Here is an 18,799-nt window from a genome sequence, read left to right on the forward strand (position 1 = left end):
CATTAGTAACCTTAATGAACCTACAATTCACACAAACCTTGAATAAATTTATTAATTTGACAAAATCCCACAAGTTCATGCACAACTTCCTCCCCTCCTGTAAAAAAAAGTTCCTTAGCTCGAAAAATCCCCATCTCATTGCAATTAAACCATAAAAAATTTCCAATAAAAACTTTCAACAATCATCCTAATAACTCGGAAAGAAATTTCATTCAAGGGGGGAATCTGAGTATGCTGCCATGGCGTGTACATATCTGCACAGTGTATATACTTTGTTCTATTTGGCAAAGTAGAATAAGAAGAAGTTCCAAGTCTTGTTGGAGCAAGAAAAAAAAATAAAAGTTTTATTATTTTTTCACGCATTTTGTGTTTCCATTTAAACAATATTATTTATACTACACTCATTCAGCCTCTCTCTGTGTTATCTTTATTGATCCTAAATAATTCCAAAAATATATATATGAGTGGATGTATAGAGGAAAAACTAAGAAGATCTAAGATGATGAGAAATGAATTATAAAGGGTGGCATAGGAAGTAAAGTACAAAGAAAGATGAGGAAAGGAAGTTTAGGAAGGAAGGAAGTAAAGTTACCGTGTAAATAATCTAATTTCCTTCAGGGATAGATTATGAAAAAAAATGAAAATGGGAGAAGCAATAAAAAAAGGGGGAAACAAATAATATTGTATTAAGAACAAAATTTATATATTCATAAGATATTTCAGGAAGGAATGTATAAAAAACTTGATACTTTTTTGGCTCTTGAGATTAAAAACCATGAAAAAGTTTTAAATTAAAAGCCAGAGGTATTAAGTATATTTAACGATTAATTGGGTAATTAACATATTATGCGGCCGGCCTCTCAAGGAGCACACAATTCAATGTATGAAGAAGAAAAATGTGGGTTAACGGTAACGACTGCAAGGCGCTGAAAGATATTTTTTTATACTTTCCTATGATACATATGTATTAAAAAAATAAAGAAATAAACTTAAGGTGGAAAATGTACAATTATTGTGTGAATTATGATAGCGCTTCTTAAAACGTTGGCACAACCTGTTTATTGGGACAAACAAAAAAGTTCAAGGAATTGAAAAATGTACAAAAAAGTATAGCAAACAAACAAAAAATCTAAAATAGATAACTACGACTCGACTTTATTACTTGGCCTTTTTAGTGTCAATTCCATAGGATTCGAACCTTTACTTTTTTTATACTTTTTGATATTTTTATAAATCTGTACTGAATAATTTAGCAAAAACTTAACTTAAAGTTTAACCATTTGCGAAAAAATTGACAGCACTAATGTACCGTGGCACGTAGGTTGCCAACCACTGTTCTATAAAACCTACATAACCTCATTTTATCAATTCGTGAAAATCAGTATAATATTCAACTCTACATCCATGATTTAATAGACAAAATGACCTCAAACACGCACTTTCTTCCTCAATCATCCACAAAATCTTGCGTCTCAATTCATGTTTTAAAATTCTACATGTGCTCGAATAAAAAAAAGAGTATAAAATAAATTAAAAGGCAAAACCCATTCAATCAGTCCAACTCGATCTCGGACGAGCTACTTACTTATGTGAATAAATTTAATACAATTTAGCATCAATATATGTGTTACTAATGAGACGTAGTATTTTACTAATTGACACTTACTCCGTGATTATTCTGACAGATTAGCAATCTTCTGTAAAAGAAGTAAAATAATGCAAAAAAAACTTTTTTATTTAATTTTTTGTTCTGAACATCAACATCAGAAATTGAATGTGCCCGCCCACATTCCAGAACCAGCAAAAACTCTTGTTTTGTTTGGTTAAGGAAGAGTGAGTATAAGCATATGATGCCGTAGTCCTTAATTGATTGCCACATTGCCATTAATGAGCATGAAAAAAAGAAAAAAATTGTGAGAAACAGCAGAAGTTTCACATGTATTTAATATATTTTTATGCTGATGACTACACGAGAATTATTCATTATTCCGAAAAAAATCAGCAACAAAACAACAATTGACCAAGTCCAAGGCAAATTGGAAACAGAGAAAAAAATGTGTATAAATAAAAACAAGCATATATATGTATAATAATATTATTACGGCAATATGTGCTATTAACGAAAAAATGCTGTGTGGCAAGAGCGTATAGTCGGAGAGATACAAAGAAAAAAAAAATTCCTTTATCTTTTGCAGGCAATTTGCCAAGTAGCAAGACAACAACAACCCAAATTGAGAGAGCGAGAGAGAGAAAACATTGAGAGAGTCAATGTTGGATGTTGAATGTTTTTACATCATTCAATGTTGATTATTATTGTTGGATGCTGTAGCATTGACAGTATACAAAAATTTCATGCAAATGATTGCTCTTGAAATATTAGCTTTTAATATTGCCCTCCCAGAAATTACCATATTAAAATTCTAGCCAAAGCGCTAGGCTTTATACAGCATAAAAAGGAAAATATAAAACAATAACAACAGCAGTGTTAGCGACAGTAAATAAGAAGGAAAAGTGAATTATTTGGTTAAACAGGCAGAAAAAAAGGAACAAAAAATCAGAGTCAGCATATATAAACATAAACAGCATAACTTCCACATCAACGCAGCATAAACATAAAACAAAGTGCTTCATTTTATAATACATTTAAAGTGCCTTCTATCCAATTTTTGTACGTATTATATTATATATATTTTGGGGAGAAAGAGGAGAAAAATTGAAAAAAATTTACACAAACAGCAACAACAACAACAGTCATCGAGTCGAGTCAGAACCTCTTCTCTTTAGCACATATTTGCAATATATCCACACCAATACATGAGGGAGATTCCGACTGAATAATAATTTTTTTATTTCAAGTCCATTACATGAGATTTAATTAAATTTAATCATAAAAGCTGGAACAACTGTAAAAGTGGAGAATTATACAATAAACAATAATGTTTAGTAACGATAAGAAGCCAAGAACCAATTGGTTCTTTTCACTAAGACGACAACCAAAGAAACAGAAATCATTAGATAGTAGTAAACTTTTACAAAAGAGCTGTGTTGATTTATCAAATGCTGGCGTAACAGGAGGATCGTCTGAACAAGACTTACTATTCCACACAAAGCCTTCCAAATTGAAATTAAATAACAATAGTAGCAATAATAATAATAATGATGATGGTTTATCATCAAATAGCAATTCATGTACAAATTGTTGTTGTAAATTTTCATCAAAAACATCATCGCCATCATTTGGTGTGTCGCCAATAGATGATATAGAGCAATGTGATCAAATGCGTAGAGTATTAATAACAAATGAGGAGAATTATAGTGCAATAGATGGTGATGATGATGATTATGATGATGTTGAGACAAGTGAGAGACTAAAGAGACATCATCAAAAGCTTCAAAAGCAACAACCAAAATTCACAACAAATAATTTTAGTAATAATATTTTATTATACAATAAGAAAGAAGAATTTAGTCGGACAACACGTACAGTAACAACTCGTGTTGTCACCAAAGCAACAATTAATGGTAATGAATCAAATACAATTGTTACAACGCCATCAACAGTAAGCAGTAGTAGTAGTAGTAATGGACGACTCAATAATAGTAATATGCATCATCGGATAGGATTAGTATTTAATGAAAATGGTCAATTAATCAATCGACGGCAATTATTGAATGCTAAAAATCGTGATGGTCTTATATTTGATGAATGTGGACAATTATTGTATACGGATAATGATGAAACATCCTCATCCTTAACACCAATATCAGTTTTAGATGATAGTACAATTGAGTTTATAGATAGTTCATCGCAAAATAGTGATATACAAAATCGTGCAAATCTACAAAATAAGTGTAGTTGTAATGGAAGTAAACTGACATTAAGTAGCAGTATCATGTCAAGTTGTAAATCGGAATGGAATTGTACTAACAATAAGCAGGTAAATTGTCATCATCATCATTTGTAATCATGTGTTATATACTACATATACGATGAATTAGCCTAGCGGCTACATGCTAATTTGTTTTTACCTCTTGTTGTGACAACAAATTGACGCCATTTAGTTTCTCTGTTGTACAGTCGTTATAGCTGTAGTAATCTTGTGAAAAAAAGGTTTACTTTCCATTAATTGCATTTGAATATACTCTGCTTTATTTGTTGGTGCTGTTGACTTCCGTGTGAGAGATATGGAATGTAGAATGGAATTGCAAGCTTTCTAAAATTGTTCAGCACTTGAAGTTGTGTTCTATTATTCATATGTAGTTCATAACCCTGGCTATATATCTAGACAAAGTGAATATTTCGTTTAGTTAGTTTCTATACCTCTCTGTAGTTCCAGTTTAATTCCTCTTAAATCCAATTTGTATTCCTGCAATCCTGTTGCTGTAGATTATTGCTGCCATAAACATTATTATTGATTACGGTATCAGAAATTGACAATATCAAAAAAATGCCCAAAGGATTCATAAAAATCTACATTTGATCCCCAAAAAAATCGCTTGGAAGTCTCCATCCCTTTAAAACTTCCGAGCCTATAAATTTGAAATTAAAATTAATTTGAATGTCCCTTTGGGCTACTTCATTTGTTATTGATGAGATTTAACCATTGTCCGCTAAATCGAAAAGGATTCCCCGAAAATACAGAACAAAACAGAAAAAGTCATTAAGGCATTCTCTCTTTTCATTTCCTTGTTTGCTTGCCATATCTCCTCACAGCCTTTTATGTCCCAATTTACAATAAAATAGCAGATAGAAAAAGGTTCAATTTTGGAGTATGAGGAAGTAGAAAGAAAATTGAGAGCGAAGACCTCATTAAACACTGCCATGGCGTTAAAGGAAATTTTATCTATTGGAATAAATTGGCAGGATATAGAGCAAGTGACTGAGTATAAAAAAGAATCGAAGTGAAATTTCGTTTCTCAATGGAAAAATCAATCCTTGTTTTTTATGTGCAAGCTGTCGTCTTCACTTATGTGAATGTTATTCATTGCTCTTTGTGTCTTCTTGGTCCTTTGCAGTTATATCATGATGACCCGAAACAGGGCAGTGAATAGTGATTTTCTATAATTTTTTTATTGACGGTTGTTAGGAGATCTTAAGTTCCGTGATTTTTATGATTGCTGGTATGAAAGTAGTAAAAAATTATGTGCTTGAGAAAATAAAGTTTCGAGGATCTAAAAGTTATGAATCGGGAGTAAACAGAAATGTATAATTTAATGACATGGAAACCTTTTGAATATTGATATATATTAACTTACTTACGAACTTCTTTGGTTAAAGTGTACTTTAAGCAGTTAAGTGCCCTATTGACCGAATAGGTAAGGTTCTTAGCTCAAATTTGGTATGGTAATTCGAAATTCACTGGTTTGAGTCCCAAGCATTTCCAAATTTGTCCTTTTTCGGAAGTTTCAATACTTTGACTGCTTAATGTACGAGATCAAGCCTAAATTGAAGCTCTGGGCTACGTTAGATTGAGGAAACTTAGAAGAGATGTTAAAGTATCACGCTCGAAGTTGAGGTTTACTCGTGTCGACTCTTTTGCTAAATCCAAGTCGTTTTCAAGTTCTGGTATCACGAAATATGCAAATAAAAGATTCAATCTAGAGCCTGAATTTATCGACTTGGTTCATAATTCAGGTAGACTTCGAAAATTTAAAGGACTTTTGGAATTTAAATTGTTAGGTAGTTTAATTTAATAAAGCAAAAAGTTTCCAAATTTGTTTTTTTATCCAATTTAGGTACTTTTATAAACTTAATCAATTGCATATGAGAATTAAGCAATATCAATAAATGTGCAAGATTCTCCAACCGCATTCTAGTAAAAAGCATCTCAGGCAGATGAGCTAATTATTTTGTGATTAAAGTATTTTCATTCAAATACCTATTTTAAAATAAACAAAATCTCTAATTTTCAAAAGTCAATTTACATACAAAAATATTATAGTAATAATTTTAATTCAGTTCAGTTACTATGGTGATGCCTACAAGTATCTTTTACAAAAAACAAAATTCTCCAAATTCTGTGGTAAATAATTAAAAATTTTGTAATAAATTAATCTAGATTTGGATATTTTTGGGGTTGAGTTGATATTAAAGGGAATGGGAAACGGAAGTAGATAGAGCTTTAATGCTGGAAAAATCTCATTAGTTTTCATAAAAGTAAACAACTTGATATAAATGAGAATTTGAATGATAAATCTTCTATAGTATTGTGGTTGAGTTATGTTTTATGGTAGGATTCCAAGCTTTATTGTATATTTACACAAAAGCGAAACTTCCTTCCTACATTCTGATCTAAAAATTTAAAGGAATGGGGCTCAAGAATCTGAATCATATCCCAAAATTGAATATTTCTTTAAATTTGAACAGTTCTTAAATTTTAGATCCTCTGAGACCGATCATCACATATTAAAAGGTTGGCACCACGGCGACGAGTATGCAGGATTCATCCTCAGAATCGATTGGTGGCCACTTGACAGATTTGGTTGTTTTTGCCAAGTAACTGCCACCTAGTTCTAAGTATAAGGCCAGGAGTCGCTTTGGTGCCAAAATTTCAATATATATCGATCGGGTACACACTTAAGTCAGTGATATTTGGTAGCATGCCTTGATAGCATACTGATACCTAAAGTTTCCCCATAAGAGAATTCACATTTTTTTCTGTTCTATTCGTGCGAAAAAGGAAGAAAAGCAGCTGTCAAGAATAATGGTGTTACATTAATATTAGCTTTATATTTTGTTGCTTCTTATTCCCCATATAATATGATAATATGTATAGATACTGTAAATTGCAATGCGGTCCATTGCTTACAGATGATGATGATATCAAGAATTGAAATTTATTTCTACATGTGGTTAATAAAAAAGTAACAGATTTATGCTTACACAGTCATCATCAGGATATGATGATAAATATGAGCTAAAAAGGACTTTATGTACATAAACTAATGTTTGTTTATTGCAGACCTCAAATGAGATTTTAATTATCGCATTTCAACCCTTAAATAATGTCGTTACATTTCAACTTCCTTTACCTCAGCCGATAAAAGCTGAAAAATTTTTCTTCGTGTCATTGCGTGACATTCATTTCTTCGCTGTCACCCAAAACATTTTTTTTGCCCCTTTCTCCATCTCCCTGCCGTATCCTTTGACTCTAGTGAAAAGAAATAAATATAAAAAAGTAAAGAAAATAAGAAGAGGCTACCCAAACTTTAATAAATTAAATTTTATGCTTTCACGTAGTTCGCTTTGGAACGTACAAGCAGTAACACGACAAAAAAAGTACAGAAATGGAATAAAATAATCAAACTTTTTTTTTTGTTTTTATTTTCTCAATCTACAGCAAATTAAGGATGAACTTAGTGAAGTTGTACAAGAAATGGAATCACATGAATCGGAGAGTAAGCATTCCAGTAAGGAGAAGCAAATGTCGATAGGACGAAAGAAATTTAATATGGACCCGAAAAAAGGTGAATGGAGCAATAAATGGAAATTAGTTTGAGAGTTTTCTCAACGTGAAATGAGTTATGAGGAGCGTGGATCTACCAGGTTGGGAAAATTTTGGTAATATTGACTGTTAAAGCTGTTCCTGAGTAGCATGAGTCGGTTAATTGATCTGAAATCTGGCACTTGACAAACGTGACTCTGGCATGATAACCGAATTCGGCTCTAAGTCAGAGTCATGAAAGCCTTGAGTCGGATTTTTAATCGATTAATCGATATATGTTTTCGGACATTAAGGATTATTGACATTGAGTCAATAGGATGTGATTAACAGCGGTCGTTTTGGATATTATCAAGTGTATTGTATTGTTGGGCCATATTCAGGTCAAACCTCCCCCTTTGAACAAAATTCCTCAATTTTAGTTTTTGAGTTTTTGGAGTCAGAAATCTCAAAACACCTCTAAAATGTTTGCATCTCATACAATCCTCTCTTATAAATCTTCTGATTATCTCCTTGCCACATCCAATATTAAAAATAATTCCCATTTTACTAATCGCGCTCATCCAACTCATGAATCGCCAAGCTAAAGCAATTCCTCAAAAACCCTTTTTCATGCTTTGATGAAAATTGAATATTCTCTCACCCTCGTTAATGGCCTTTCGCTTTTCCATTTAAAGCGACTGAATGGCGCATAATGCGAAGAATAATAGCAAAATAAATTTAATAGGAAACTGATGGAGTCATTAAATGATAATAGACTTCATATCTCTAATGAAATTCTATCCAAAAAATTAATTCTCAATTTTTATGTTCCATATGTAGGCATTGAATATCTATACGAGAATCATCTGCTCAAACACGATCCACAAGATGTGGCGCAATTCCTATACAAAGGCGAAGGATTAAATAAAACAGCAATTGGTAATTTATTATTAGCGGAAGCATTAGCTGATCGAAATTTACTGACTTATTTTTTTGATATCATTAATCACTAGGTGACTATCTTGGCGAGAAAAATCCATTCAATGAGAAAGTTTTAAAAGCTTTCGTTGAGCTTCATGACTTTACGAATCTCATTTTAGTGCAAGCTTTAAGGTAAGTAAAAAAGAAGAAAACTTTTCTTTTTCCCGTCTTCCAACTCAATTTATCGATGTCGTGTTGATTTAATACATTCATAATGAAGTCTGGTTGTAGAGAGTCGAGTCGATTGGAATAAATTTTAAAAGCAATGTGATTGGATATAATTTATCTAATGGAAATAGTATGAATCCTGAATTATCCATTAAATTGAATGTGTTTTTGGGTATACTGGAGCTGTTGCTTTTGACTGATTGAAATGATGAAACGCGGTTGATGTGAGATGAAATATGTCTGGATTTTATTGAAATTTTTTTCGGAGTTGAAAGGCTTGATGAGTTTGAAAAGGATGATAAGATAACAGTACATTAGGAAAATTGAGGGATGGAATCAAAAGATATTAAATTCAGGATTTGGTTATTCAGTTTTATTGCCTTTAGAATGCAGTCGTCGTTGGTCGTTGCAGGGACGTATTGATGGATATGAGGGATGAGGGGAGGGTGGAATGGTTGGGAGATGTGGCAGGATTGTTGGTAAACCCTATCCCCGCTCCCCAATCTTGAAATATTTCTGGCTACGTCTCTGGATCTTCTTAATTAACATGAAGAGCTTTTAGACAAGTGCAGAGTCAAGAATGATAATATAGACAAGGCTCTCAAGTTTGATCATTCTCAACCCAAACGTACCCCCCAATCCCATGAACATACCCACCACACCGAATCAAGAATCGTTTCCTATAACCTCTAATTCCGCAGACTGTTCTGTTCAACGACAAGGAAATGATATTTATTTATAAGAAAAATATTATTATCAGCCATTGACATTGACGACTCAGACTCACTTTGTTTTTATTTCTCAAAGATCTCAGATTTCTTATTATTTATTGCCATTTCGTTTTCGTTCTCAAATGCATCACGAGCTACTTTGTTATAATATAAAAAATTGAAGAGCATATCATTTCACATCATTATTCTTTTATAAATGAAAATATCAACTGCTCGCCATTGTATTCTGTAGTTCTAGAACCTGGCAAATAGACAGACAAAGCGTCAATTTAATTTGAGACATTATGGTGATGAACATAACAAAGCCTTAGTTTTGCAAAAACTTTTTTTTTTCTTTAGAATACTTTCATCAACAATCACGATAATAATGACATTATTATATTCAGGAACAATCCTTCAATGTCATTTTCGTACAGATGAAATATATTTATTTTTTTTGCTACATTATACACAACAATAGAATGTGTAGGCATAATGTAATGGCATCATAATCTATCAGATTTCATGATATGCCATATTTTGTATTTCCATCCATAGGAAAAGTTTATGCACATGTCTAGATATTGATGCTTTTTTTTCTATTTATGTGATCGTATTCAAATCGATTTGTGGCTTTCATATCAACATCAAATCATGATGATACCAAACTGACAGAACATACACACTCCAAAAATATGTGAGAGCAGTAATAATATTCATGACATACACGACACGCCGTGATTAAAGTCGAAAAAAAAATATATGTAAAAAGAGCGAATTTGAATAAATCAAAATTCGATGTCTGGTTGAATGCGATGGGAATGAGAATGTGAACGAGATAGATGAAAGGTTGAGGCATGTTTTGGAGATTAGGCTTTTATCAGCACGGTTTTATCTACCTCAGGAGTTTACGTTGTTATCAATAATTCAGAATTGCTCTTTTCACTGACTTTGGATTATTTGATTTTTTGATGGATTTCCCACATCGCGTTTTTCAAATTGAAATTCTCTGCATTGATGCATTTTTAATCAAAATTGTTCATACATTCCGGTAGTTCTTGTCGGAGCACGCAACAATTCAAGTTTTCAATTTTAATCAAACATTCCTAAGTGCCTAAAATTGAACTAACAAAAATCCTAACCTAAAATTGACAAAGTACAAGCATAAAAGCGTGCAAAAAAAAAATCCAATCATACATTTATTTATTTTCACTTCCGATCGGTTCACCAGATGTTTGTATTTTATAAAATATGTATGACTATGTTGCTACTTATTTATGCTGTTTTATGTATCCTCACTGCTTGCTCTCTTTTTTGCCTGTCATACGTAAAAGAAGAATCAGCACATCGATACATTGAAGACTATACCATGATGCTTTGTGGTTGAACTAGAAGTGAATTTTAATGCTTAAAAATTTTTATTTTTTCGTTATAGACAATTTTTGTGGTCGTTTCGATTGCCAGGAGAGGCACAGAAGATTGATAGAATGATGGAATGCTTTGCACAGCGCTACTGTCAATTAAATCCCGACATTTTTACAAATGCCGATACATGTTACGTATTGAGTTTTGCCATCATTATGTTAAATACATCACTACATAATCCATCTGTTAAGGATAAGCCTACTGTTGAGCAATTCATTTCAATGAATCGAGGTAATTGACATACGAGCCCTAAAAAAGCCATGCATTGACTTTATAACTTTTTTTTCTGTATTTACAGGCATCAATAATGGAGGAGATTTGCCACGTGAACTTTTAGAATCACTTTATGAATCAATAAGAACTGAACCATTCAAAATTCCACAAGATGATGGAAATGATCTGATGCATACATTCTTTAATCCTGATAAGGAAGGATGGCTTTGGAAGCAAGGCGGTCGTTATAAAAGTTGGAAAAGACGTTGGTTCATTCTCAACGATAATTGTCTTTATTACTTTGAATTTACAACAGATAAAGAACCAAGAGGTATCATACCATTAGAAAATATCATGGTAAGTATCCGTAACGATTATTTTTTATGGTAGATGTTCAAGATATTGATGACCGAGTAGCATATGATGCTAAATACCTTGTTTTTTTGGAGACATTAAAGTTAATCTTTTTTAATCATAATTATGGATTGAATGGCTGTTTAAGCTTTGTTGTTGGACATGTCTAATATGACTTGTTGGGGATGTAAAAGCTTTTGCTTATTTATGATTATTGACACAAAATTTGATCAATATCGACAAGTTCCCAAATGGCTTTTATGCATAGATACAAATATTAATGAGTAATTACTGAAATGTCAGACAATATTAGACTTGCTGACTAATAATTCAATATGAAAAAGTTTATGGATGTCTTCCTAATAATTGTAATTTGTAATTAAAATGTCTGCCAGTTTCTAAAGTTAAGGCAATCCTTAAAGTTTGCGAATATTGATCAAGAAGAAGTTCAAGCTTAATAAGAAGCTTCGAAGAATACAAAAGAAGCATGTAGATCCACATAAAGGATAAGATTAGACAATGAGAAAGTAAATTTCCTTATAAATACAATGTTTTAATCTCAGCCTAAGAAACTGACAGGCAGGAAATGTCTAAGGTTGTGAAAATATCGACTAATACCGGCTAACAATGTAAAGTTCAATGTTGACATTGTGCTTCATGAAAGGAATTTCTTCGGACGATAAGGCTTGAATTGTTGACAGAAAAGATGGATTTATAGACAATATGTCTACATATTTTGGGGATTATTTACTGATATTGAAGTAAAATTTTGATGCATAATGTAGGATATGATTGTTGTAGGAGATTTCAATGAGTAGTTTATAGGAAGCAAAATGGTCAGCATAGGAAGCAAGTCTGAATCATTAGGAATCGATCTTGAATTTTCATAATTAATGTCATGCAACTTTAGTATCTTGTTACAACCTAATTGTAGCTATTTTAATAGTATCCAAAAATCAGTCATATGCAGCTCGGAATCCCGAACGACACAGATAAAGAAGGCTCAGCTACAGAGCCTTTAAAGCTCCGCTAAACCTCTTTTATTGACATTAAATTAAAGCCTCCTATTTATGGCAGCAAAATGAACGCGAACTAAATGGCGGACCCTTCTTCATCTGTGCTACTCGGGCAGTGACCTCATCGTCACTTTAAAAATAAGAAACTTTTATTGATCGCAGAAAAGAAATTTATTTTATGTCTAATAATAAAAATAAAAAATTCTTTTTTTTCATACAGGTTCGTGAGTGCAAGGCCAACGATAAAAGTAAGCAACATTGCTTTGAGCTATATGCTACCGGTGGTGCTGAAATCATTAAAGCATGTAAAACGGATTCAGAGGGGAAGGTGAGAAAGCACAAAATAATATACTGAAATTTAAATTTATATCCGCAAATCAATTTTCATATAAATAAAATTATTTCTGATTTTCGTAGGTTGTTGAAGGTAAGCACAATGTTTATCGTATGTCAGCAGCAACAGAAGAGGAGAAGAACGAATGGATAAGACTACTAAAGCACTCAATAGCCCATAATCCATTTTATGATATTTTGGTACAAAGGAAGAAAAAGGCATTAATCAAGAGTTAGTAATGTCAATAATAAATAAGTAAGCAGCCTAGACAACGTATGTATATGCGACAAGGTCATCATGAGTTTAATTCAATCTCAATTATTTTTATTATTTTTATTATTTATGATTTTAGAAAATGTAAAATTTTTAAATTTTTTATCAATTATTTTGCACTAAAAAATGTTTATTTTGAGGTTATGACTTACTTCGTAGAAACTGATGGAAGTATTGTTAAATGTGTCTCATAATTCAATTGACATACCTCATAAACAATGTGTATCAAAATGAATAAAGTTGTATAGAGTGCAAAACCTTGTAATTAAACAAATTATTGATGTGGATGAATATGAACTGGATAGGGGATTAATGAGATGGGAATTTCTGGGAAGCAATTAAAGTAGATTCAATGGCCTATAAAATTAACTTTTTAATGAGCAGCCTTTCGAAAAATAGGTCATGCATAATTAAAATTGATTGAAGTTGAACTGACAAGCTATTTGTATCAATAATGCTAATATTTGTATCGAATTTGATAATGATAAGGAAGGTGTGACAATTTTGGCTGTAGTGTCTTCTGTTGCTTTGGCTTAAATGGCATCAATTGCAAAAATGTAGCTTTGGGTCTAACCATTATGCCTTTGTTTCTTTTTCGCTGCTATCAGTAGCTTTAAGTCTAGTTATGGATGATTTTAGAACAGATTTTGTTGGCAAGACTTAGCTGTTAAGTCCTGAGCGACACAAATGAAGAAGGGTTCACTCCGGACGTTTTGAGACTCCGTTAAAGCTCTTTTATTGGATTATCAAATGGAAGCTACTTGTATATTGATGGTAAAGGTTCTTGATATCGAGACCGAAAGTTCCCGGATGATCTCGGTCTCGGTCTCAGTACAATCTCGAGAATTCATCGAGATCTAGACTTCGGGAAACCTTACTTGATGCTATAAGTCTGCCATTAGAATTCAACATAGATAATTCTTCCGTTTTGTGTCAAAAATGAGCTTCATCAGAGTCTTTAAAGCTCCATATCAGAGCCTTCCTCATTTGTTTTATTCAAGAGTCGATTCACTCGATAGTCGTCCTTTGACCTTCTTTTAAAGCTACTTATTTATAAATCAAAGCTGATTGATCTTCTACGGCAACACAAAAATCCATTAAAAAATAAGAAAATTCCTTCCATCGAGTCTCTAAGTCTTCAAAAAATAAAAATCTCCAATTTTCATAACAAAAAAAAATTGCCAAAATTTAATTATAAGAAAAGCTTTGAGAAAATATTTAACCTTTTAAAGCTCCTTGAACCATCCAAATAAGCCCCTTTTTATCCCATTATTTTCCTCTCATTGCCCATGCAAAAATATTCATCAACATCATGAGCTAAAATGAAATTTTTTTTATATTTAATTGCTATTTCGACTTGGGATGCAAATGGATATTAGGGAGACATAAATATGAATAAAAAAGTGCTTTTAATGTTCACTGTTTATTACGTGAAGAACTTTATTTTCTTTTTTCATTTCCTTTCTGTTTAATTGACGTTATTTGAGTGACACAAAAAAATATATTTCACGAAGGCTTTGGCCTTGATTGTTAAGTGGATGGGATTATGAAGAATATTATAGGCTTTAGAGCAGAGGTGGGTTAACTGTGAGACAGGGGCACAATTTTGTGTTGCCAAAAATGTTTGGAAATGCTTTGAACCTTGATTGATCGCTAAGAGGTCCGAGAGCCAGACAAAAAGACCCAAAAACCAAGCAAATAGACAATTTTTAGGTAGCGTAGCGGTATTTCCATATCATGAATGCATGGTATTTACTTGTTAGGGGAACCGTATGCAGAGTGAGGTGTAAATCAAGGCTTTCCAGCAAATTGGGCCTCGAAAAATAAAATGTTGTCCTTAACTGCTTCAGAGTCTTGCGGGAGAAAATCAAAATGAATTGAAAAATTTTTGTTCAATTTTCTAGGTCAATAAATTTCCGATTTTTTTGCTGAAAATTGGAATATTTATGAAAAATTAGCTATATGGGTGTATATAGTGAAGTTCAGTGGAGGGTCAAGACGGGTTGATGACAATTTTTGATGGAAATTTAAATTTTTTGAATTAATTAAAATTGAAAAAAGTCAAGTTTAGCTGAGTCTTAAAAGCTCCATGGCGATGCTTTCTTCATTTGTGTCGCACTGGCTCGTCCCAAAACTAAGGAAATTCTCCCATAAACCCCATCAACTTAACAATCAAATCCAACAATTTATGTCACTTTTTAGCAAAAAACTAAATAATTAATTTGATTAAAAAATTGCTTCCATTTTGACAAGCCTGATACGGACTAAAAAAACAAATAATCATAAATATGAAAGATTATTGATGCCAAAAGTTTTTTTGTAAGTAAATCGCATAAAAAAAGAAAATTTCGTGAGTCAAAAATTAAGAAAAAAAATAATAAAAAAAATTGCTTTTGTTCATAAAAAAAGCTAAATTAATGATAGGAACTGTTTTTGTAAGCAAAGCTAAAATGGCAAAAAGAAAAGAAAGTAAATTTGTGCTAAGAATGAAAAATTTATATATCTATGTAATCCTTGTAATCCTCAAAACAGAACATTTTCACTATTTCTCATTCATATCATTGAAAAAAGGAAAAAAGTTTCATAAAAAACAAAAACTTATAAAAAACTTGCATATTAAAAACTATTTAATCAAAAAACAAAAAGTTTCTTTCTAAAAGTGAATTTTTTATTACACAAAAAAAAGAAGTTAAAAAGCATTCATGTTAATGGATTTATTGACTTTAATTCCTTAAGTTACTATGATTTGTGTTTGGGTGGCTTTTGTGGAATTTTGTTGGAGCTTTTCGTGATATTTTTGTGAATTTACTTATAAAATTCTGAGCTTGAAGTCGACTCGAATTTTATATGGAGTCAAGTGGACTTAGGCCGACTTTTTCATACAAAATCTGAGTTTAATCCGACTTTAATATTTGACAAAATCATTTAAATGAATGACTAAACCGGAAACTACACGAAATGGTTGAATATCCAGTCCCAGATCTCAAAACGATCTAGGACTAGATATTCGACTTTTCGTTTTGAGACTGTCCTGAGACCTGATTTCATCAAACTGCCCATTTGATTTCCGGGTAACTGACTAAGTAAAGTAGTAAAATAATATAAAAATCAATCATTCAGCAAAAATGACCTATAGTTGGCATCGACAATAATAATTAATTGTTTACATGACTAGCTGCGTTTGGATGTCATTAATTCATTTTGCAATAAATAAAAAGTCAGTTAAACTGTTCTAGAACCGGTTTAATGAGTATACGTGTACGACCCACAAAAAATTCACGTGATTTTGACTCCAGTGCATCTGACAGACCTTTAATTCGGCACTTAACCCGACTAAATGCGAGTTTTTAGAACAATTAGTGCAAATAAGTCTCGAGGTCTGATACCTTCTTATGAAATTTAATTGAATGAAAACATCCAAAAATCATTCATAAATTCCACCAAAATTCCACAAAACCTCCAAAAATCACAAAATAAAATTTAAAAAAAATGAGAATTTAATTTAATTTTCGGTGATATGTTGAGTTAATGTTAATTTATATATCATGTCATATTCCTTCAATTAACTATTGATAACTAAATTTCTACGGACTGATTTGATAAGCCACAATTGTTAAAATGAAGGAAAATAAAATTTATTCAATTAATTTTTAAGTCCAAAATTTACTTCTTTTGCATCATCTAAGAATCTCTTGATTTTATGCAAATAATTTAAGTTTAAGTTCAAATTGGAGTTCCTACATCTCAATATAAAATTTATCAAAGTATGCAAAATGAACCACCAAGTAGACAACTCCATTTTGGACACTAGAAACAAATGAACCACTGTGAAGTACGTACGACGATGATGCATTTTAGAATCATTAAATGCGAGCTTATTTGTTCTACACATGATTTTTTTATGATTTATTTAGGCTTAATTTTATTTTATTTTTTTGGAGTTTTATTTAAAATATTTTAATTATGAATTAATGACAAGAGATAGTAAACAAATTATATATGTATTTAATTTCCATGATGATTTTATTTTAAATTAGTCTAATGTAATTTTATCAGTAAATAAGAATTTTAATTTTGTGCAAAATATAATAAAATGAAAGAAAATAAAGAAAGAAAAAATGAATTTTAAAGAAAAATTTTTGGATTTTCTTAATAAATTTTCAATTTCATGATTGGCAAAATATTGCCGGCCTGCATTTCGTACATTTTAGGACTGTAACTTATAGTTCGTCCAAGACTGCAGGCCTGTATTTATCGCCTGCATCCCTGCAGTTCTGGACAAACCCTAGTTTTTGCTAAGCTTTAATCATTATTTCGAGTGACAAAAATGATTTAACACAATTTAAAAGGAGCCGTAAGAGAGCCCTGACGAAGCGACTTCTGGATATAACAGAGTTTCAGTCTTAAACAGAATCACGAAATGTTAAAAATTCGGCAATAAATTGAAATTTTGTCAAATTAACTCGAAATGAACAGCAAAAATCGGATAATATTATGAAAAATCCACGCATATGTCGGTGTGGCATTGACTTATGGCAGAGACACGGCATGATACCTGATTTCAGTATCAAAAATTTAACTTGGAATCTGCGAAATACCGAGTTGGCGGTTAACGCTGAATCCGGCTTTACACTAGCCAGACGTCTGGTGCCTTATTATTCAACTTAAATTTCCTATAAAACAATACGCTTTTGTCTAAAGGTAAGCATCATCGTTGTTCAAAAAACGAAATATTTCCTGTTTCAATTAAAATTGCTTAAATAGACATACCAGCCACAACACAACATAAGTAACCTCCGAAAAAATTGAAATTTCCTTCAATAATTTCTCAAAATTAATCACAGCAACCACAAAAAACATTTCAAAACTTTTCATTTTCTTCAAGTTTATTCGAAATTAGTCAAAATGTGTAGCGTTAATGCATTCAAAATATACAACATTCTCCTTGGTAAGAACCTCCATTCATTAATCATCTTCAAAATTTAAAATTATTCCATTTTCAGGCTTCATAAATGCAATAATTTCAGCTAGTATTGTCGCCGTTGCCATTATTTGGATATCTACTGGAAATGAATTTTTTAGTGCAGAGGATAAAGTGTCAGATTCGCTAGGAATTCGTAAGTATTTTGTAGATGAACTGGAAGGGTTAGCAATTAAAACTCAATATTTATTTCCTTACAGCACGTTCACTTATTGACATCAGTTTCATGTCATTTCATGTGTTTTACTTCTTTGGAAACATTTGCTTGATCATTGGATCATGCTACGTAAGTTAATCTTCACAATATTTGTAGCTTTATCTATCTTTAAATTCAATTTTCAGAAAGACTCATTGGTGATGATTCCTATCGCGATATTGAGCATAGCCAACATTGTCTTGGTAATATTGTTCACAATTCATGAATTCCAAGATTTGGTTATAGCAGCTATTTACTCTGGATTCATTTGCATTTGCATCATTATGAATTGTTGCTTGCATGTCAAAATCAGAAAATGAAGGATTCATTTATGGAAATATTGTACTGTAAATTCATCGTATGTAGAGTCTTCCAAATTAATTAATAAAGGCTGATTAAATTTAAATTTTGGTTCGTAATTTCCTGTTTCTTGAACTTTTTTCTGGACTACGTACAAAAACGTGTCTTTACAGGACTACGAGGAGCTCAATATGTGGAGATGTCTCCATTGCCCTCCTTTTCAGTACAAAATTGAAAGGATTTTAAATCGAACAATTTACTGTCAATTTTCTTTCATAAGAAACTTGAGTCTTGTATAAAATACTTGCATGCAAAATCTACTTTACCGACATTACCTACAGTCATTTTTAAGGAAAAGCAGAGTGGAGTCTCTGATGAAAACGGAATAAACGTTAACACTTATTACAAAATTGCAAAGGAAATG

The 18,799-nt window shown here is 31.7% G+C and overlaps 1 protein-coding gene across 1 annotated transcript; it reads left to right on the top strand.

Annotated features, from left to right (window-relative positions):
- Nucleotides 1-2,201: 2,201 nt before the first annotated feature.
- step (cytohesin steppke) lies at nucleotides 2,202-14,341 on the top strand. Its single transcript, XM_070650832.1, has 8 exons — nucleotides 2,202-3,938; nucleotides 7,341-7,467; nucleotides 8,265-8,363; nucleotides 8,438-8,537; nucleotides 10,719-10,939; nucleotides 11,007-11,278; nucleotides 12,512-12,619; nucleotides 12,709-14,341. Exons 1-8 carry the CDS (start codon nucleotides 2,937-2,939, stop codon nucleotides 12,859-12,861), a joined length of 2,082 nt encoding a protein of 693 aa, XP_070506933.1. The 5' UTR covers nucleotides 2,202-2,936; the 3' UTR covers nucleotides 12,862-14,341.
- The last annotated feature ends 4,458 nt before the right edge of the window (nucleotides 14,342-18,799 follow it).

Source organism: Chironomus tepperi, unplaced genomic scaffold, assembly GCF_022539635.2.
Source record: "Chironomus tepperi strain 1889 unplaced genomic scaffold, CSIRO-AGI_Ctep_v1 contig_449, whole genome shotgun sequence".
NCBI classification, from domain to species: Eukaryota; Metazoa; Arthropoda; class Insecta; order Diptera; family Chironomidae; genus Chironomus; species Chironomus tepperi.